The 23,698-nt window shown below is 38.5% G+C and overlaps 1 protein-coding gene across 5 annotated transcripts in view; it reads left to right on the top strand.

Moving 5' to 3' along the window:
- Positions 1 to 23,698, top strand: part of LOC145997228 (uncharacterized) — a 101,076-nt gene that overhangs the window by 7,802 nt on the left and 69,576 nt on the right. For 3 of the 5 annotated variants that reach the window (XM_083134017.1, XM_083134018.1, XM_083134019.1), the window contains exons 2-3: positions 8,434 to 8,586; positions 18,481 to 18,655. In XM_083134017.1, coding sequence (XP_082990143.1) covers positions 18,525 to 18,655 — 131 coding nt within the window. In that variant the 5' untranslated portion in view covers positions 8,434 to 8,586; positions 18,481 to 18,524. Of the gene's footprint in view, positions 1 to 8,433; positions 8,587 to 18,459; positions 18,656 to 23,698 lie in introns of all 5 variants that reach the window. The other 2 variants (XM_083134020.1, XM_083134021.1) reach the window with 2 other exon arrangements.

Here is a 23,698-nt window from a genome sequence, read left to right as displayed (position 1 = left end):
TACCCTATTCTGCATTGCTGAACATTTATTTAGGTGAAATAATGAATTTCTAACGAAAATAATGCCTATTTCTTATATTTACGAGTACTTACTGTTCTTACTTATTTCCACACACAATATGGTGATAGCTTACCGTTGATCGCACGTTGTGCCAGTGTTTTGTCGGTTTGGAGTGTGCATGCAGTGTTGCAAGCTTGTTCACCGAAAAATACCTAAATTTAAAAAAAAAAAACATTAAAAACACCACGAAATTTTTTCACCAAAAAAAGTTCAATTTTTGACGTAAAGAGTAATTATTAAACCATTGACGTTAGCCCCAAAAACCATCCACGGCAAAAACCATTGACGTTTGCCCAAAAATTCACGATATCCCCACGAACCATCACTGGGACGAGGTATGCCTACTAGGTTAGGTTAGGCCTGATAGGTTTGGTTCCATTAGCACTCATTTCGTTCAATTTAGCATATACGGACAACATAGGTAATTCTCGATTGAAGAGAAATACATGGAATTCTTTTAATTTTAACTTTCCACGTCCTGCATTCCACTTCTTTTTTCAAGATTCCATGTTGAATTACAAATTCCATGGCATCTTCCACACCTTCTTTTTTCAAGATTCCGTGTTGAATTACAAATTCCACGGCATCTTCCACACCCGGCAACAACTTCACGATACATATAGCGAAAACACGGCGTGGGTTGAAACACTAATTACAGTGTTTACGTATCTAACACACGGAACATTGTACTCTCGTGCAGAAAGCAAATGGCGACAGCAATAGCACGTCGGAAAGAGTTTTTCATACAAAACCACATGCATTCGCATTAAAATGGATCAAAACTACATTCCCGAACATCAACAACGCTACAGAAAATGATTTGCGTAAGTACTTTCTCCTGTAAATTTGAAGAAATCTGTCTCACGTATAGTAAAGTGTTACCAGAGAACAAAAAGAAAGAAGTACTCGTAATGTGAAAAATTGAAATTACTTTCATGAAAAAAACGTGAATACACCTTAAAGAATGTTCCGCGAAGCAGATAGGCAAGTACGAATGTTAAAAATGGTAAAACAAAGAAGTTACATGTGTTTGAGGAATAGTAAATTTTTACCCATTGGGTATGCAGTGTTTCCAACCTTCTTAACCCAAAAAATACAAACATAGTTAAAATCCGTTGAACCATGGACGATAGCCCCAAGACACATTATGTAAGGTTAGGTTAGGCAAAGATAGTTAAAATTCGTGTAACTACGTAATGTTTCTTGGGGCTATCGTGAATGGTTCAACGGATTTTAAGTATGTTTGTATTTTTAGTTGGAAACACTGCATGAACATCGACAAAACACAAGCACGATGATCTACGTAGGTGTACGTGCCAAAGGCTATTGTGCGTCAGAGAATTAATTTTCAACAAAAACATGAATTTCCACTATGATACATTCCCACATGACAGAAAACACATTCCAGATGTTAGACAATGCTACAGGAACTTATTACCGTAAGTAGTTTCTTCTTTAAAAATGAAGAAATCTGTTTGTGTGATAGTAAATATTTACCGATAAATATATTAAGAGCACCCGCAAATGGAGGCAAGGGGTCACTTGCCCTCCCCCTTCCCCCGAGATATTTGGGAAGAATTAATACAATTCAAATTTTGAAATTATAGCAGGAAAGACAGATTGAACATCTATGCAAATTAACTTACCTGCCGCAAAATTAGTTTGGTATTGACGCTTGGGAAGCACGTGTTGAAATCGGGTCTACGGCACTGCGGGAGGGTGGGTTGCTGGCATGCGAGCCAATCAAAATCTTCCCAGTGCTTCACCCAAGCCCTGGTTACCTAGCAACAGAAAACGTTTTTCTCGGTGTTGCCGCTTATCGGGCGATTCTTCCTGTGATCAGATTTCATGTTGTTGGGAGAGGACGTGTTGTTTGTTTGTTGCATTGCTGTGATATTTTAACCGGTCCGTTGTTTAGTGTTTATTGAATTTAGAGTATTCTTTGTTGTATATAGCGTGTTGTTTTAGTTGTTATTTTTTGTACATAATTTTCTGTGTTCTTGAGTGTGTCGTGAGCTTGTGTGAAGAATGTCAAGCACAGGAGGCAATACTCGAGATGACAATGTACCAAAGAGGCCATGCACTAAAAGAAAAAGGAATTCTTCTCAAAGGACAAACGCGGGAGATGGTTTGTTCTGAGCGCAAATAATTTGAGCAAGAGAAAAACAATGGGGCTCCAATCATTTCTGTAAATAAAGTTCTGGACAGGACTGCTGCTGCTTTCGGCGTGTCTAAGAACACTATTGTTACCATAGGGAAAGAAAAATATAATGTGGTAGAAATAAATAAATAAATAAATAAATAAATAAATAAATAAATGCGAGGCTTCAAAATTGGAAACCCCAGGAAAGAAGAGGAATATCAATAAACGCGTGACAAATTTAGATACCTTTCAGCAAGATGCTATTCGTCGCCATATTTACTCTTATTATAGGAGGAAAGATTATCCCACTGTTGGGAAACTGCGAGTTTCGTTGAAAGATTCGGCATTTTTTCAAGGTGGGGAAACATCTTTAAGGACAGTCATAAAATATCTGGGATTCTCATACAAAAAAAAAATATAGGACGCAAAATAAAGTAAAGTATGTAGGCATATGGGGATGTGGAGGTAAAGCTCCACACATTCTCGACCTCGACCTAGGCCATATTATGGAGGTGATGTGGTTCACCAACCGCCTTTACCGCAGGTTTGCCCCAGGTACTCACTTGGGCTGAGTCGACCCCTGAGCCACTCGGGATATTTGAAAAAGTTCCACAAACCACCGCGGGTCTCACACGTGAAAGTAAGACGCCCCACCAACTCAGTTGCGGTATAATTGAAAGACGGGCAGACTTTAACAGTGACTTCGGAAAGAAATGATTATTGAAAGTGTATATACAGAATGGATTGAAAAGGTAACCTGTAAACAATGCTTGTTTCGTTAATTCGTTCATGTTGTAAGGGAGATGGAAATGAAGAGAGAAAACAATAACACATTCATCATTGTTATTCTGTTTTCCTCGAAAAACAATAACACATTTCATCATTGTTCCTTTTCATAACACGTTTTCCTCGACACAGCGTCAGACGGCTGCACTGCGTACCGTACCGTACCGCATGATATGGCAACACCGTGACGCGTGTTCCTTCAGCTCTCAATACCAAACTAATTTTGCGGCAGGTATAGTACTGGTGATGCTTTATGACAATTCTCTTAACTGGTGGAAATCATAACTCTATGCTTCAACTTTCTGTCCTACGCCTGGAGGTTATATTTCCTCTACTTTAAACAATTCCCCCACCACACACACAAATCCTACGGGCAGCCTTGAAATAAAGGGTTACTGAATCCTCGACAAGAATGTTTTTCTGTTGTATAGGATCAAGTACCCTTTCTTTACTGAAATAAATCCCTTGAACAGTAAGAACCACTAACAGCAAAGCACTAACAAAAAAAAAAAAAGCAATTAATAATACTATGAATTCCCAATCAGTCTTCTGGTATGATGTCAGAAGATTCTCCACAAGTTGTTCAAAGTTCATTTCTCTCCTGTTCCCCAGAAAACTATGAGACACTTGTCGAAATGTATTCCATGCAGTTCTCTCACCATCACCGAAAAATTTCTTGCATGTTTTCTTAACGTCAACTACATGGACAACAGAAATTGAAGTTAGAACATTACCATTATGCAGCAAAACTGCTTAACCCTTTCGAGGTGGATGACAAAATATTCGTCCTGCATGGAAATCCCCCAAAGACGGGGCTCATTTGAAGCAAAATGTAACATTTTGGAAAATGTTTTGTTAAAACCGTTGTAATAACACGAAACATGCAAATTAGGGCTCGTTTTATTCAGAATTTCCAAACCTTTCATTCTGTAAGGTAAACATGGAAGCAACAGAGAGACAAATTTCTAAATTTTGGTTTTATAATTTTTATTTTTTTCAAAACTTGGCTAGCTCCCATCCGCTAGCGTCCATCGATCTGGGCAAACTGCCACTAGTCGCTGATTGCCCACAAGTTAGATAAAGGCAAATACAAAGTATCAAAACAATAATACAAATAGTAAATTTTTAAAAGAAGAAGAAGAAAGCTCAAAATCAAGGGAAATTTCCATCACAACTGGCTGCAGAGACATCATCAGAAATGCAACCAGGGCAAACCGCCACTATTCGGTGATTGTCCAATTAATATAAAGGCGAATATGATAGTACAAATAGTAAATTTTATAAAAAAAATAAAAAAATGGAAAAACTCAAAATGAAGCCCATCTGCTAGCGCCCATCATTATGGGCAAACCGTCGCTGATTGCCTCAAGTTATATAAAGGCAAATAAACAATAATACAAATAGTAAATTTTTAAAAAAGGAAAAACTCATAATCAAGGAAAATTTTCATCACAAGTGGCTGCAGAGACGTCATCAGAAAGGTGCCCATCGATCAGGGGAACCTGCCAGTGGTCGCTGATTGTCGAAATTATATAAAGGCGAATACGACAGTATAACAATTAGCCTGGCAACATGACAATGACGTCAGAGTCTACCTGGCGATGAGGGCAGATGTGAGGTGGATGCTTGGAGGTTAAAGACAAAAAGATTCTGTTTTTTTTTTTTTTTTACTTGGTTTCCTGTTTATTTAACATTTATTACGAAGATATGTATTTGCCGAAATATTCGTCATCCGTCCTTCGGCCACTTTTGTCGTCTGGAGCCTCCGCCTCGAAAGTGTTAAGAAAGAACTTGGAGGAATCAATAAAAAGTCTCCAGTCCTGAGTGTTATGTGATATATTCATGGATGCAAAGAAGCCTTTGTCATGGCACACAGTCAGATCCCATGTTGTTTAAAAAATGGAAGAAATTCTTTCCCTGTAGGGAGTAGTACCTTCACATCATATCCCTTATTAAGTCATTTAATTTGGCCAGTGGATGGTAAGAGACCTGTAGGAGGGGAAGAGGAAGATTGGGTGGGGGGGGGGGGTAATGTTGAGATGGACCTAACAGAAATTGGTAAGGATGGAAAACATTGGATTGATGTTGCCCAGGATAGGGACAGATGCAAGATTTGGCCCAAGTTCCTTTTGTTTTATTGCGATTTCATCATGCCTGATTGCAGCGTTTTCTCAGGGTTCTATAATTTTCCAAGCTGGGTGTGCTAGGTCACCGTTCCTCACGTCATTTCTGTATTTGGTGCAAGCTCTGTTCCGCATGACCATAATCCAACATATGTCGTCAGTCAGGCAAGGAGGTGTGGGGAGCGTGAGACTCCTATCTTTATCGAATAAATGCATTGTAACAGATGAACTTGCTCGTCCACTGTGAGTAGGGTTTCTAATTTCATGCCACAGAATGAGGTCAGAGTCTTTGTTCAGGCAGGTGTCATCTACGTTCTTAATGTCCCTGTAAGATACTTTCTTGGGCTTAAATTTTGGAATGCGGAGGTTATATGGTACGTGAATTACATCGTTATAGCAAATCCCAAGTAATGGAATTTGGCTGTGGCTTGTTACATTATTTTCGTCCGAGACCAGGGTGACATCAACCCAGGAGTCTGAAGTGTTCATGTGGTGGGTTCGATTTAAGTGACAGATTGTGAGATTTAAGGCTGAGGACGTATCGCGAATTGCATAGCCTCATCTCTGTTGGTACAAAGGTCGACATTCATGTCTCCCAAAACAATTGCATGCAAATATTTCGGTAGAAAGGTTGCGGGATAATTTTTGAAGTTTTCAAGGTGAGTGCTAAATGGTCGATAGACTACGGCAAGGAGGAGTTTCTGTTGACAGACGGTGGTTTCCATAATTATATATTCGAAAGATCGCTCATAGTCGCCAGGCAATTCTGAAAGGATTTTCACAGGAATGTCCTCGCGTAGATAAATTGCCACTCCCCGCCCCTCTTCCTGATTCTATCTCTATTGAATAGATGAAAACCTGGAAGGTGCACCAGCTCATTCAAAATGCTCTCCTTCAGCCACGTTTCCGATCCAAGCAGAGCATGCACGTGTTTGTTTATTTGACCAATGTTTTGGACTTCTAGGAGATGTGCGAGAATGCTTTGTGCATTGATGTTGATGACATTGAGGCTGCCCCAGAGGAGGTCCAGCTGTGGCCCAGTAGGTGGGTCACCCGTTTGCAACACTAGGGTTGTCGTGTTTTTTAGGAATTTTCAAATATATATACTAAATCAAGCCTTAACTTTGGAGATGAACATATTTCTGAAACTTCTTGTGTGCAAGTATACACAATTTATAAGTGGTTATTTTGCATATGTTTTCTGCCATTCTAAGTTACTTATGACGACAAGGATATATGAGGAATCGGTAAAATACAAGAAGCAAGAAGTCTTGAACTACAATCAGCATTCTAACCTAGAACACCTGGCTTCAATGCTGCGAAGGAAGCTGCAAGAAAATCATGTTCACTCTTTCTCCACATGAGCTGATACCTTTAAATGGTTATAGTAGTCAGGATTCCTGTTTGGGACTATGTTATAATCATAGCACAAGGACGACAGGTTATAATGCATTCATAAATCTAGTCCCTTCAGAGAAACATTGGCCATATTTCAGGTGGGGTAAAACAGGCAAACCTGAACAGTAACAGAGGCCCCTAAACAAGCATAATACCAGCCTTCTTAGCTCCAAACCCTTCCCTCTCTCTTGGCTTGGATTATTCTGCTTTACACCATCTCCTCTTGTTACGTCTTTAGGGTAGCTTAAACAGCCTCCTGCTTAGCTTCGCAGAAGAAATGTAAGTCTGCAATATCTACTCTATGACAACATTGTTAGTTAAAGTATTGTTAGTTATTTTGTTTTTTTATTTGAACAACTTCTGAAATTCTTCATATTTTGCTGTTAGGTAATATCAGTTACATGTACTCTGCCTTGAAACTAAGAGATATTGATTTGTCATTTTATAATATATTAGTTAGTGTTAGTGCCATGCATAGTGCCAACATAATGAATCCGAGTGTCCACTCTATTTATTTATACATAATACATGGTGCAATGCCCATGAGGGTCAGGTCTTACCTACCAACTGTCAGCCTGACTCCAACCTATTAAGATGCAAGATGGTCCAACCAGTTGCAGAGTGATATGTGGTCAACATGACGAACCCAGTCGTTGTTGTAGGTTTCCATGTCCGAGTTATGCTACTCATTCGTAGCTCCCCAATTTCCTCATCATTAATGGGGGTGGCCACTGGTCCCATGCACTGGCTGAAATCTCAGGAGACTTGAACCTGCGAGTGTTCCTTGACCAAAGCCCAAAACCTGATATGTCCACCGTTTGGGGCAGGCTATTAATTTAGTCCAGATTATTAAAATCCAGTCTGTTTAACTCTGAACTCCTGATTGAGATATACTTCCAGAATTTAATACCATGCTGTTGTCCCATCTTGCTTGAACCAGACTTGACTGGGCAGTCCTCCTGTCGAGGAAAAAACTAGTCAGGTAATTTCATGAGGTATCTAATATGATTCACTGTATCTACAAGTAAATATAAACTCATATTATCACATGTGGGTTATCTTTCCAGTTGTTCAAAGAAATGGTTGCTTCTCCAGAAATAAAAGTTTCTTATCTCTACAATATGGTAAAGTGTTCATTCATCTGAAAATAAAAATTAAATCCATTGTTATGTGTAGGAATTGTTTAAAATAAAATTTTCGTATAATTTCTCCATGCCATTATGACTCAAGTCATTGGTAACCGAATGTCTTAAGTGGTAAAAGAAGGACAGTGCTCTCCTGTGCTTTATACCATGCCATGAAGGCATATAGGGGATGTGGAGTTAGGGCCCCACACTCTCTTTATCATGGCTGAAGGTAGGGGTGATGTGTTCAGCAGCATACCCCTGGCCACCTTCACTCACCAGAGTTTTCTCCAGGTACCCACTTTTATATGATGCTTTGTGGGCACCACGGCTGCTTGAACAGGTGGAAAATATCCTGGTTCTCCTCCACTGAGGATCGAACCCGGGTCTCTCGTATGGTAGTCAGAAAAGTGAAAATTAAAATGTGTTATTTGAAATTCTGTGTTTCAATTAAAAAACAAAATATGTATGTCTTTGTGTAAAACAATGGGTAGTTTTTTTTTACAGTAAGATACCAATGTACTGCCAACTTTCAAATGCCACAATGCATGTATCCTTCTCGTCAGTTAAGAAATGTGATTTTTATGTTCACAAGTGATATGTAATGACTGGGCCTGCCTGAAGAGGTATGCTGTACCATAAAGCACAATAACAATAAATCATGTCAACATAGAAATAGTATCATGAGGTTCAGTCCTCAGAATAAAATTAGACTTAATTGGTCGTAAATGTTAATCTTGAGCCATGTCTTTTTAATCTTGGGTGTGTAAATCAAAATTTGTATGTTTGTATTTTGCAGGTGAATGTTTAACTGATGCAGAAGTTTCAGCATAAGTTGCCTGTCCTAGTGATGGTCTTCCTGAGTGGTGCCTGTTCCTCATGTTTCAACATGACTGGGAGATGCTGCGTCAGCTCTATGGATGCGAGAGGTCGCAGACCATTTTAATATTTAGTAAGTACTTCTGTCATATATTAATTGTTTTATTTTTGAGAGATATTTTGTGGGTTTATGTTAGTTCTTTTACTTATTTTTATGTTTTTGAGTCCATTGTTTTTAAGCCTGCTCCCTTGGTGGAGTGGTTAGCTATGATGCCAGGGGTTCACGGTTCGAATCACAGCCTGGGCATGGGTGTTTGTCAGTGTCCATTCATCATGTCATCACTCATCACCATCTTCGCAATTAGCCAAAAGTAACAGAAAAGTGAAGTAAAATAAGCTAAATCAATCAAACATTGTTTTTAACTTCATTTTCTATATTTTATATAGATGAAAGTCGTGCAGTACCAGACACCTTAAGTTCATTGACAATAATTAGAAAATGAGTGGGCGGAATATAAGTTGAAAATAAGAGTTGTGTACTTCAAGATCCTTTATTAAGAACAGGGAATGATTGTGGAAAAATGGAAACGAAAGTACAAATAAGATTGGAAAAAAAAGAACGGAAAAAAGAGTAACATTTCAAGAAAAACAAAAATTGTCATCAAGTACTGGACAGGTTATGTGTTAGCTTATAAATGAGTCGAAAACATAAAGTAATTATACCGGGAACCTAAATGCAGTAGCAAGGCACTTACCTACAGTTTAACATGTTCTTGCAATGTTCACAAATAAAGTACAAAATGTTTTCCTCATGTGCACATCGGACGTATGCCCAACCATTGCTAGAGAAACATTGCACCCCATTCTTCATTGAATGATTGCTACAAGTTATGAATTCTGTTGTTTTTTTCTGATCGAAAATGAAGTGCAGCTGTTTTGTGTTCTTCATAGGTGGAATGCAATCTTCATCCTCCTTTGCTGCCATTGTAGAAGTGCCTGATGTGTTTCCTTGTTTCATCATTCCAACATCCTGCATGTCTTGTTCATTTCGTCTCTTCTGTGTTTTCATTTTCTTCTCTACACCCAGTTTCTATTTTGCCGCTAGTTCTTGCTTGTAAGGATTGCATGTCAAGACTTCACTTTGCTGTTTTCGTTGTCTTCTCCTTAAAACTCTCTGCTGTTGTAGGTTGGCAATGGTGTTAATGAAGTGAGCATATGTGCTATCTGACTGTTCAGATGAAAGAGCTGGAGATGGAAAAGGAACAATTATGTTTTGTGGTCTTCAATGTACAAGGCACATTTCAAAAGATAGGGCTGATTGATTATGTGAAACGAGAAAAGAAGTGTAGTAACACTGCTTTAGTGGTTAGAAACACGTACATATCTACTTCATTTCTCAACATATTCACTAACATTTGCCGAGCACCTTTGTTACCGCAGAACAAACTTTTTACACCCTCTGTATAGAAGTTCACCGCCTGGGAGTTCAGCCAATCTAACATTGCCATTTTCAACACTTGAGTTTCTTCAAATCGTTGAGGCGCAAGTCATATCTTGAGGTTCTGAAAGAAACGATAGTCACTAGGTACAAGGTCCTGATTATACGAGGAGTGATCAAAAAGTTCCCATTCGAATATCTCAATCGTCTGGATAGTGAGTGCAACAGTGTGTGGTCTAGGGTTGTCATGGATAAGAAGAGCTTTTGAGTGCAAAATTCCATGTCATTGGTTTTGTTTTGCACATCTTAGTTTTGCTTGAACTTTTTCTCATTTGCCATACTTTTCCTTCACTCATTACAACTCGGACCCTACACTTCAAGACAGTTCTCGGTGAATTTCAGCAGCATTATGACCTTTTACGTTAAGAAATCGAATCACAGATGTACGTCTCAACGAATTTTAACACACTCTAACTCACAAGATAATCAACAATTGACAGCAAAAATATGATTGTTGGGTCACCAATGGTCTAATTGATGTTACTGTGCAGGTGCAATGTGATCACTGTTGCCAGTCACTTTTTATAAATAATACCAATGTGCATGCCTAAATCCTCCTGTAAAATTGAAGGTGCTAGTTGAAAGAACGCTAGTTGTAACCAATAATCTTCTCCAAGATGGTTGAATAATGTCCAACCATGTACAATCAATCAATGGATATAAAAGTTTCTCCTGACAGAGAAAAACATGTAAAGTACGAGGGTGGTTCAGCATGACCCATTTCCAGTGATAGTAGAGACCTGTAATTTTATATGTAACATTGTTCATTCTTTAGACTAATATCCACAAAGTTTCAAGAATTTACAACAATTTATCTTTTTGATACAGGTTGATGATCAGTAAGAAGTGTAGTCACATGTGAAGAAATGGAAAAATCTGAGGTCCGAGCAGTGATAAAATATTTACTCAAGAAAAATCTAACACCGAAAAACATCCATGCAGATATGGTGGGAACTCTTTAAGACTCTAGCCCCTCATATGACCTAGCGAAGAGATGGTGCCGTGAATTTAAATGTGGTCGGCAGACCTTTGAAGATGAGCATGGTGGTGGCTCATCTGCAACGGTAACCACACCAGAAATTATTACAAAAGTGCATGACATGAATTTGGCAGACCGGCGAGTGACTGTCCGCCATATAGCAGACACATGTGGCATCTCAACTGGCAGTGTGCATTCAATTATTCATAATAATTTGTTAATGAAAAAGATCTCTGCACGTTGGTTTCCGAGAATGCTGACGGTCGACCAAAAGAGGACACGTTGTGTGACAAGTGAGAACCTGTTACGGACAATAAAGGCCAAAGTTTCTGAAGAGATTTGTTACAATGGATGAAACGTGGGTTCACCACTTAGATCCGAAAGTAAACGTGAAAGCATTCAATGGAAACAACCCCATTCTCCACCCCCAAAGAAATTCAAGGTTCAACCATCAAAGGGCAAAGTGGAAGGAATTCTTTTGATAGATTATCTCCAACAGGGAAAGACAATCACAGGTGTTTATTTTGCAACCCTAATTGAAGAATTACGTACTGCCATCAAGGAGAAATGCCGTAGAATGTTGGCCCATGGTGTGTTGTTCCATTGTGACAATGCTCCCACCCACACATCCCAAGTTGCGGTGGCTGCAATTCATGCAGCAGGGTTCGAAATTGTCCCTCATGCCCCTTATTCTCCAGATCTGGCCCCCAGTGACTTCCACCTGTTCCCGAACATGAAGAAACACCTTCGTGGAAAATATTTTGCCAGTGATTCCGAGGTTATGGATGTTGTGAATGCTTGGTTGTAGAACCAACCAAAAGATTCTTTTTCTGCTGGGATTGAAGCACTGGAAGGCCGATTGGAAAAGTGTGTTAATGTTGCAGGGGACTATGTTGAAAAGTGACAGTGATTTGGTTTTCGTACGAGGGTTCCTTCTATATCAGGGGCGGAGCATGCTGAACCACCCTCGTATAATCCCTATTCTCTAAGTGTAGTTTGACAGATGTTTGTGCTGTAACACATATGTATCCTTTGTTTACACCTCATAATCATGGGCTGGAATTATATTTAACATAGTGTGGAAACTTTTGGTAACAGCAGAACCAGTATCTACTTCACATTTAACAGTACATTTATTGATTTGGAGATTTATAATGACGCTATCCATACTGAATTGCTGCTCCAAAACATGTTGAGTAGAAGTAACCAGTGTGTAATGATGACTGAGAGTATCAGTGTTGAAATGTTTGAAGCTGAGCGTAGGCAAGTCATGATCTAAACCATTATTGCAAGTTGTGTTGTGTGAGGTTGAATTGGACGTTCTATTAACAGCTCTACCTTTCTGCATCGTATATTCCAATGGCCTTGTCGTTTGCAGTAGCTGCAAGTTGTGTTTCTTGCTGGACAAAGATCTTGTAGGTTATTCTTGATGCAGTTGTCTCACTCGAAGTGAGAATTTTGCCTGGTATTTGTTGATTTCTGAGGTTGAGAGTTGCTGTTCTGTCTGATTTCGTCAAAGGGCCTGTGTGACGGTCTGCATTGATCCGCGTCAAATTTCTTGAGTTGGTGGCAAAAGTCACATAATCTGCATTGTACTTATTTGAGAATAATTTAGGGGTCCCCGGTTCGAATCCCAGCATGGGCATGGATGTTTGTGAGTGTGTATTCATCAATTTCATCATGTCATCAGTCATCCCCATCTTCGCAAATTAGCCAAAAGTGGCACAGAAAGCGAAGTAAAACAAAGCAAATCAATCAGTCAATCGAGAATAATTTAACTTCTCGTTCTAATAACTCATGATGCAAAGCAATCTCTCGACATTTAGCAAACGGAAGATGACTTTCAGATAATAATCTTTTTCAAGTACTGGAGTAATTGTTCAACAAGTGCCTCATCTAAATACTACTCATACACACATTTGGCTGCTTGTTGTTTGATTCTCACTCCGAATTGAGTAACTGATTCTCCTTGAGATTGAATGCATTTTTGAAACTTGAACCTCTCTGTAAACTGCAGCTTTTCTTTAATTTGCCACATTCTGGGTGAGGCAGAGTTGATCCAAATGCATGAAAAAATTCTCTATATCTTCCTTTTCTTCAACATATTCCCTGAATGTAATGTTGAGAGCCATTCTATTGAAGCTTCAAATTACAGTAACTGATAGAAATTACTCAAATGTATGAAATTTACGATGTGTAACTGAAACTTGCTTTTGCTTAAGCACGAATAAAATTAGCAAACTTAAATGTTACCTGACACCATCTTGTTGATTTGCCACATGCAATCTTACTTGTCACTATCACATGCCGATAAAGTCATAAAGTCATCCTGAGGATATGATTAGAATCCTTCAAATCCTGTCCAAATTGATAGATTCGAGTGAAGGATATGGTAATGCACGTTAGTGTAAGTTGCACAAGATAAAAACCAGACAGTGAACAAACAACATATTTAATTGAAACTGGACTTATGTCTGTAATATTCATGTACAATGAATAATGATACAGAAAGATTATACACAGTATGTATCTGTGTATGGTTTCTCTTCTTCTAGACGTGAAGACCAAACCTTGTAGTCATACGCTTAATACTTGGACCATATCACTGTTCTTTTGAAAAATGCTGGAAAAGTACCATATTCCATAAGCAAGGATAAAGAACATGATGACTTAACAAATCCAAGTAGCCTTCACCATTTAAGGATCCCTCGTTGAAAATGAACCAACCAATCCCGTTCTACATGCACCATATCATACCAGCACCAGGAATTCGGCTGGGATCTGTATAATGTAGAATATCAGGTCACATGTATTGCATATTATTCTCATTAATTTCAATGTGAACATAAAATTATCCTCGTCACTGTGAAGGACTTTTCATTTCAAAGAAAGCAACACATTGCATTTGTTTGAGACACCATTCACTATTATTTTCCTGTAGTTTACGGTTATTACAAGCTTAAGAAAACAGTTTTTTCTTTGTGACGTTTCAGGAGAACACACGCTCCTTTCATCAGACATTTATTTTCATTTTGACTAAAGATAGTTATAGCAATGGTTAGTAATTTTTTAAACAAAAAGAATCTGTTATATAATGGATGTTTTCAATGTTACATTGTTGTAATGTAGCAACTTAACTGTGAAAAAAGCAGTCTGTTTTATTTTTATTTCAGATTTTTTTTTTAAATTATGAATCCCAAATATCATCAGGTAATTCAAATTCATCATTGTTTTCACAAAGTCTCTTGATGTTTTCTGTTACATTAAATTTTAAAGATGGTGGCTTACTCCATTTGTGAAAAAGAAAACTCCATACTGGATCTATGTTACCATTTTCATTATTTAATTTATTCCAGTGTTCTTCTGCAATGAACAAAGCTTCCCAGACATTCAACTCTGTGTTTCCCGTTAATCTTTTTAAAACCCTTCTCTTTTTAATCAAATGCTTCTCTTCGATGATATGAGTTGACAAACCTGTTCTTGGGTTTAGATTTATAATGTCCAAATCGTGTTCGTGCCATCTTATTGCCATTTTCCTTGCTGTTTGTCCCACATAATCTTTTGAACATGAACAACTTATATTATATATTCCTGTGGAAACCAGGACAAACAGCAAGGAAAATGGCAATAAGATGGCACGAACACGATTTGGACATTATAAATCTAAACCCAAGAACAGATTTGTCAACTCATATCATCGAAGAGAAGCATTTGATTAAAAAGAGAAGGGTTTTAAAAAGATTAACGGGAAACACAGAGTTGAATGTCTGGGAAGCTTCGTTCATTGCAGAAGAACACTGGAATAAATTAAATAATGAAAATGGTAACATAGATCCAGTATGGAGTTTTCTTTTTCACAAATGGAGTAAGCCACCATCTTTAAAATTTAATGGAACAGAAAACATCAAGAGACTTTGTGAAAACAATGATGAATTTGAATTACCTGATGATATTTGGGATTCATAATTTAAAAAAAAAAATTTGAAATAAAAATAAAACAGACTGCTTTTTTCACAGTTAAGTTGCTATATTACAACAATGTAACATTGACAACATCCATTATATAACAGATTATTTTTGTTTAAAAAATTACTAACCATTGTTATAACTGTATCTTTAGTCAAAATGAAAATAAATGTCTGATGAAAGGAGCGTGTGTTCTCCTGAAACGTCACAAAGAAAAAACTGTTTTCTTATGCTTGTAATAACCGTAAACTACAGGAAAATAATTCTATCATGCAAGCAATGCGTACATACAAGAAAAACTACCATTCACTATGTTCTTCTTTGTTGTTTTTTCAGTTGGTGTTTTAAGTCCACTTTTTTCACAGTAAGGCTAATCGAGACTGGACCTACAGTTTAAAGTGGGATCCGAACCACTATGAACCTCCACCAGGTATTGATTACAAGGCGAAACATTCACAATATTCAACTTTTTGGAGAATGTGGCTCATTAAAATCGTGTGCAATGGAATGTAAACTGCTCTCCCTAGATGCCAGTGTGATCTCAATGCGTTCCTAACACGTTAGAGGCATTCTAATGCTTTCTTTCAGAAAGAAGAATATGTATTCATTACTTTCTTTCTGGTTAAAGATACATTGGATAAACCTTTGCCACTGCATTTCTCGTGAACTTCTAGCCTTATTTGATATATTACATCACCACCTTTCCATTGAAAATGCTTGAGTTTAATTCAATATAGCAGCCAACAATATGGCGGACCTCCGTTTGACATCCACAACTATGGTTCCCCCTGGGGCCAACATGTTTCTATTATAATCAATTGTACCCAGCATAACTCCATTATTTATTATTTATAGGGGGTGTTAAGGGACTTTTGACTCACGCTAGTAGCTTTTATAACTCACATAGTTTTACATATTATTTTGTATCATCTGATCCCATCGCAGTCCCAGCTTGATTTTTCATATGTTTTAGAGTATAGCGTGGTGTGCCATTTTTTTTATTTTTTTTTGCAATTTTTGGCAATGACATGTTTTGAGATTTTCAAGGTCACGGGACAATATTTTATTCTTATCCAATGGTAAGCTTGTTACATATGAATTGAAAGCTTCTTCCATTCTCTACACAATAAACTTCATTTGAGCTTCCTAGGCCACATAGGAACAGAGTTACATCACATTTAGGACAGCAAAATGAGCTCAGAAAGTGCAATTTGTTCAAACTTTGACCTTAAATAATTTGACAATTACAAGATGCATTAGACTCAAAAGTTTTTCAGTTACTGAGTTCCATGCATAGTTTCAGTTCACCAAATTTCATGAAAATTGGAAATGGTTTTGTTGAAAATTGCACATATCTGTGTTGATTTCGCATGGAATGACTCTGAAGTCTTCTTTTGTTGCTAGGCATCAATTCTTTTTCTGAAAGTGATGAAGGAAATGAAAAGAAAAGTGATGATAAAAATTTGCATTCTGAACATGAAGAAAATACAAGTGAAATAGAAGACCGGACAGAAAGAGTGCTGGCAAAATGCAAACAGACGTCAAATTATGTAAGTGACTGGAAGTGGACATCCTCAAATAATGTGCCCAAAATATACTTTATAGCTGATTGTGGGGTTTTGCATGATTTGATTTGTTTTATTTTACTTTTGTGCCACTTTTGGCTAAATGCAGAGATGGGAATGAGTAATGATATGATGAAATTAATGAATGGACACTCACAAACATCCATGCCCAGGCCGGATTCACACCTGGGACCCCTGGCATTGTAGCATGATGTGTAACCACTTCGCCACGAGAGCTGGCAGAAATTTCAAGATACCGGCCTCAGTGAACTTGACATATTATTGGAATTCATGGACCCTCTCTTTGACGTTTTCATGATAGAAACAAACAGTTAAGCAAGCAAGAATTTAAGCAATGCAGCTTCATAGGAACAGTGTGACAAAATGGTTTAATGTGAATGAAGATGAAATAAAAACATTTTTTGCTATTTTACTTCATAAATACATTTTTATATCAACGGAAACAGTACATTTATATATTTCAGTATATGTATATATTAAAAAGAGTTCAAAAATGGCAAGCAGCGACCATTTAAATGTGGGTCCAGAGCGAATTTCAATTCCGAAAATCTGTAGGTGAATGGGTTAAAATGATCTGCATTCATTCAGAAGTGAAACAAGCAGACACCGAATTGAACATGTCATTCCTAGTAAAATTCTATGATGTTTAAATTAAAATGACCAATACTTTAATGCTGTTTAAATTAAAATGTCCAATACTTTAATGCCGATTCACTCACATTACAGACTTATTCACGCAAATAAAAATCTTATTGTGTTGAACCTGCCCACTCGTAGACAGTGATAAGTAGAGCCCAGATTTATAAGCGCAATCAAACAGGAAAATAAGCAAGTTAATAAGCACAAAAAATTTAAAATATAAGCACCAAAATAAGCATAAACAAATACAGGAAAATCTGAAAAAATATTTGTTTATTAGATCTCTTACCTTATTCAAAGCTGTTAAAGTATGTAAGGAGTATTTAAGGAAGGTATGTCATCCTGAGATTTTCTTGTGTGAAGCTCCTGCGTCTGTCAGTGAAGAATGATTTGTACAGTGAAAATGTTCTTTCCACGTAGCATGACATCACAGGCGCATGTGAAAAACACCACAGTTCTTCTTGGGTGAATTCATCTTCAATGTCTGTTTCTTCACCAGAAATCTTTTTATAAATTTGGCACAGTGTTTTGTAACCGGGATTTTTAAGTAATTTCTGACTCAGCTTGTCAGACACAATTTTACCAACACCGTGAGTTTCTGAAGACAACATTACTGAAATTTCGTCAATAAGAGAAAGCGAATGTTGCAATGTATTATTTCGAGCTTTCAACTGTGTTATAATATCAGGTAATTTGGAAAAATTATTATGGATGTACTGTATCTTTTCTAGGATGCCGTTTCTCTCGCGTGGCTATTTAGAAGCATTGATCTCGTCATCCCAATGCCGTAGTTTGATTGAAATAGGATTGATATATGACAGTTTGAGTAAAATATGCTATTTTAAACCAAAATCATAAAATAAGCAAGCATAACCGTTTCCTGCAGAAATAAGCATTTATAAGCACTTTCAACTTTAGTTAAATAGCTCATCAAGGTATGTAATATGAAGTATAACCTTTCTTCTTACCTTTAGAAGTCTGGAAAAGAATATGCATTTCGCTTATAAATCCGGGCTCTAGTGATAAGTAAATTATTTCACAACACAATACGCATGTCTCTTCCAATGATGGCAAGACCTCAAGTGCGAGGCTTACAGATACGCAGCTTGTTATTTTAACTAAATGGTACAAATTTTCATTCAACCAAGGTCCAAATTCTTTGAGAAAAGAGAACAACTGGCTAGAGTAAGTAATTTCGTTTTTTTTTCTTATTTCTTTTTTCAGCACTGCTCATTCAAAACTTGGCTGTTAAGGGTTAAACCCTCTGATTAACTGAAATGAGACTAATAAGAAAATGTTGTATGAATAATACTTAAATGCATTTTTAATTTTATGCAGTTATTTCTTTGTTCTTGACAGATATTTGCATGCATTGAAGATACAACTGTAAATTGTCAACAAAAATGGATGATTACCAGAAACTTACAAATGTGGAAATATTGGAGACATTTGAGAGTTTGAAAAAGGAGCTAATGGCAGAGCTTTCTAAATTGCCTGAATCTTTTAAAAATGAAGCTGTTCATTCGAATATAAGGTGAGTTGCATTGCTAAATGTATTTGAAATTTCACAATGCAATTTTTAGTACATACTACTTTGATCTCTTCCTCATGTATATGTTATTGCACTTATTACATTCGTACATTCTGATCATTGCAATTAGATGGTTGATGAACAGTGTTCTTACAAATTTAGTCAGGTTGTCACCGTACAAGGCAAATATTATTAAATATTATTTTGCATTTGAATACTGTGTTTGTGTGCAGGCTCTCCTTTCAATACTGCTAGAATCTGAACCAGGTCTAGTGAGCAAGACACATATGTAAATCATCTAAATGCACAGCCATGAAAATAGGTTGCTGGGCAGAATTACGCTGGTGCCACTTGTGGGAAAAGCAATAAAAGGGTAGCACAAAACTCACTGGTTCCCACTCACTGTGTGGCAACACCCATGGGACTGCATTGCCTAGTTTGAGTGTCAGACTGACCTCTGTTTTGGGCATACAGTCATCATCCCTGATGTTTCGAGCAAATGCTGTCAGTTTGTATCACTAGGATTAAAAAAAAAAAGCAACTCTACCATGAGACCTTTCTTTCTCTTAAACCTCCAAATACATGGGGTTGTGCTCTGCATGAACTTCCGTCACCCACCTAATTTCATGACCATGTGTTTAGGTGCCTTCATATATTGAATAATGTACTTATGATCTTTCATGTTCCGTTTGGGGTATAAATATTTAAATTTGAGGCCTGTTCATTGTACACCCATGTCCCATAGTTAAAATAGAAAACAGGTCATTTCTAAAAGGTCAGAATGGCACACACTTGAAAATCTCCTACTGCTATGGATTGAACCGTCTGATTAACTGAAGTGCCATTTCTGTAAAATTGAAACTCTGGTATACATCAAAGTATGAGTGCTTGGGCATAAATCATGACAACTATTTTTCTTGCAAGAAAGCAGGACTGGCACAATAATTCCAAATAAAACAGGACACTGTATAAACAATGCAAATCATCTGTACCAAGGGTTGCTGGAGATGTGCCATAAAAAATGAGAAAAAAATGTGTTTTACTCACAAGGTTACACAGGCAGTTCAAAAGCAAAAGACAAGTACACAAATTGCCCTATGAATGATCAAATTAGTTAAACTAGTTCCCCAGAGTGTTCACAACATGCTGCCAATGCAGTGGGAGGCATCGAATACCAATACCATCCTCATGTGAGTCAGGACATCTCACTTTTCATGTAGATGATAATGTCATTTTTAATCCAAAACAGTCTCCCGCATAGTTTTTACTTTGGGTAAAAAAAAATGAAGGTAAAGTGCTCCCCTGTGATTAGCACCACGCTATGAATGCATATGGGGTGTGTGGTGGTAACGCCCCACACTTTCTTGATCCGATCGTGAGTGGGGGTTATGTGATCAGCATCATGCCCCTGACCGCCTTTGCCCCCCCCCCCCCCAGGGTTTTCCCTGGATACCCATGTCATTCGATGCTGGGTGGGCGCCGTAGCCGCTTCCAACGTTAGAAAAGTTCCCGGATTAGAACCGGCCAGGGATTGAACCCGAGACCTTGAGCATGGTAGTCAGATGCATTACCGACTGAGCCACCGTGGCCACACTGTTCTTTGTGAGGAAAGGGACAAAGCTGCCTGCAGAACTTTTGAATTACCTCGTAGAGACCATGCTATTAAAGTTTCTATTACTTTGGGTATGAGGTGGAAATCACCCAGGGACACATCTGGTGAGTGTGATCGGTACTCTGGTATCTCCCATCCCCATTGGTCAGATAACTCCTGTGGATATGCTGCTTTATGTGGTGTTGAGTTGTCTTGATGAATGATGGCATATTCCAGATGTTAATCTGTAATGGCTTCCACCAACTCCTGTGGCATTCTCTGACAGTTCGCTTGTGGAGAACGGCTATTTTCACATAAGAAAGCTGTTCACTCAGAGTAATTTCCATCCTGCATGAAAGTTGAATCAACACTTACGTTTTCATACCCTATGTGCGATAACCATACTTCACACTGTCATCTAGTGATGAAATGTACTACTACAGGGGATGCAAGATCTTACTTGTATTGTAGTTACTTTCATTTTTGTACTGCCTGTAGCCTTGTGTCTACCACACACATGTAGAACAATACTTTTTCTTCATTATTTTTTGTGGCACTTCCCTTCCAACCTCTGGTAGATATGGCCTGCATTCTCCATACAGTGTCCTCTTCCATTTGTTTATTTCAAATTTTTATGCTGTATACACAGTGAGCTTTATCTTTGCCATTACTTATACCCCAACCTTCATAAGGAAACAACTATATGTTTATGCCAAAGACACATTGAAAAAATGAACAAAGGCAGTGTGTGGGCTCCACAACAACAGGTCAGTTAATATGGATTGTGGTGACCCTAATGGCCACACATGCCTTGCAGCAACATAACATGCTCTCTACGAGGTAATTCAAAATTTCTGCAGGCAGCTTGGTCCCTTTCCTCACAAAGAACAGTGTGGAGTTCTGGAAGTGCCTTTTGTGGCAGCTGATGGGCTGCAACTTGTCTTTCTAATGCTTATCAGGCGTGCATAATGGGGTTCATTCATATTTGTTGACCTCGCTGGCCTGTCAAGAAAATCATCCACCAGGTTGGCTCAATGTGGGCATGCATTGTTGTCTATGAATGTGAAGTCTGGACTAGCTACAATTCTGAAAAGTTGCAAATGCTGTTAGAGAACCTCACCTCAGTACTTGTGGACATTAAGGAAATCATCAGCATAAACATGCAGCTTAATCCCCCTCCCCTGAACTGCATGTTAGCCTCAACCAGCATGCAACCAAGCTGGTCTGATTTCACAATGTTCCTGAGATTGCACCGGCTGCATATTTTTTCCAAACCGTTGTCCTTAGGGAATCAGTTTATGAACTGAATCATGACTCATCTGTAATGAGCACAGCTCTCCTTTCATGCAGGGTTCAACTTTTTTATGGTGCTGGCTTCACTGTAAACAGACCCATATTACCCTGGAGAGAGTGAGACACCCTCTACAGAACAGCCTCTGGTATAAAGTTTGCAGAGAAACCATAACTTTTGAGGTGGTTGCATCCTTGGCTCACAGTTGCCATGCAGGCTTCTTCTGTTGTCATACTATAAAGGATTTGTAAGGAAATATATTACATATTTATAAACATATAGGGTTCATTTAGTTAGTGTAAAATTTGGATGAAGACTATAAATAACAACAAATTTGTGGGATATATATATTTTTGCCCCTCCATGTAGGACTGCCTTGACGAGGCAAGGGGGCTTAGTAGGGAGGCCATTATCATCCCATCATATCTCATATTTTCACCATTCCATCACATAATTCATCTCCATCCTGTTGACCTCCCTATAACTAAGGGTCCTTCTAGAAGAGACAACCTCGAAAGAAAAACCCTATCCCAAGGTGTTGGTTGCACATGCCGATGGGACAGTGTTGGCTGCTGGAGTAGTTGCTGTCGTGAACGTGGTCTCAGGGATTTAGGCTTGGTCCTTGAGTAGCCTTCAGTTTTGTGCATAGGCCTTCCTCGGCATAGAGGGCATGTCAAGGTGACAATTTATGGACCCTCCTTTAAAAATATTACTTTATAAGGGAACAAAATTACCTTCAAATGGAGGGAAACCTCCAAAACGTGCGAGGCCCCAGAGCCAGCCTAGTATGATGGAAAAGACAAGTAACGTCACAACTGTGCCTTGTTATCTTGTTATAAGTAAAGTTGAGCAAACAGAAAGTCTGAAGACCTCAGATAACACCAAGAAAAATGGAGCTGGTACATTGAAGGACCTATCACCCTTCCTCATTAAAGAAACAGCTAGACCATGTTGCTGGTAGTGATGTCCCTGATATCAAAAAACTGTGTAACGGGAGTCTGCTCATAGGGTGCATACAGATCGCCAGACAAATAATCTTTTTATATCAAGAACTTTTGGGTGACTTCGCAGTTCAGGTGGAACCCCACCATCGACTGAACAACTGGAGAGGAGTCGTATGTCACTGGGATCTGTTTAATGCCGCTGAGGAAGAAATTTTAGAACTTTCAGACCAGCATGTCACTTCAGAGCAGCGAATAATGACCAGAAAGTCTAGCGAATTAGTCCCAACTACTTGTCTCATTTTTAGTTTCGGTGTGACCACTCTCCCGGATAAGGTACGTGCTGGATATTATAAACTTAATGTCTGTCCGTACATACCGTACCCTATGTGATGCTTTTACTTTGGTCACACACAAATATCTTGCAAGGCCACATCTGCCGTCTGTGGCAAATGCAGTTAGCCTGATCGTGGCCCAGAGCCATATCCGTCAGGCCCAAAGTGCATTAATTGCAATGGAGATCATCCTGTTTGGCATCGAGACTGTCCCACCAACCAGGAGGAGAAAGAAGTATGAGAGTTGGTCGTGGCCGAAAAGATCTTCGTTCGAGAAGCTAAACGTCGCCTCCGAGATAGCGTTCACACACCACTTACTGTGCCTTTCGCTGCTGCTGCTCTCACCCGTCGCAGTGTAGGTGTCCAAACCAGCGACACTTCAACACAAACAATGCCGCTTCCCAAAGTGGCTTGCCCCGCTTCGAGGAAGCCAACAACCACTACTCGCTCCACAGATAAGAAGTTCAAACAGGTTTATACCAAAGAATACTTTCTCAAGTCCACTAAAAGTTTCAGGGTGGTGGATGCCACCCTAACTAGAGAGCTAGTGAAAGCCACCCAGCTGCCGCTGAAAGTACCCGTCACCACTCCCCTAACCCCATCCCCTTTGCACTCTGTGTCCCTACCTGATGACATGATAGAGGACGATGTTGCGTATGAGGAATTTACCACGATGACAGGGATATCAAATAGAGTACACCTTAGAAGGTCATGCTAGACCTTACACCATGGTATCTTGTCTCCAGTGGAACCTTAACAGTTTCCGCATGGATCTCGAGGAACTGCAAATTTTAATATCCAAATTTGACCCTGCCATCATTTGTTTCCAAGAGACACATTTTTGCCCAAATGAATCAGTCATTCTCAATGGATACAAACTTTACCGCA

The sequence above is a fragment of the Lepisma saccharinum genome, chromosome 13, assembly GCF_977018435.1.
Source record: "Lepisma saccharinum chromosome 13, izLepSacc3.1, whole genome shotgun sequence".
Classification (NCBI taxonomy): domain Eukaryota; kingdom Metazoa; phylum Arthropoda; class Insecta; order Zygentoma; family Lepismatidae; genus Lepisma; species Lepisma saccharinum.
Note: the sequence above shows the minus strand (reverse complement) of the source record. Positions and strands in the feature narration are given on the sequence as shown.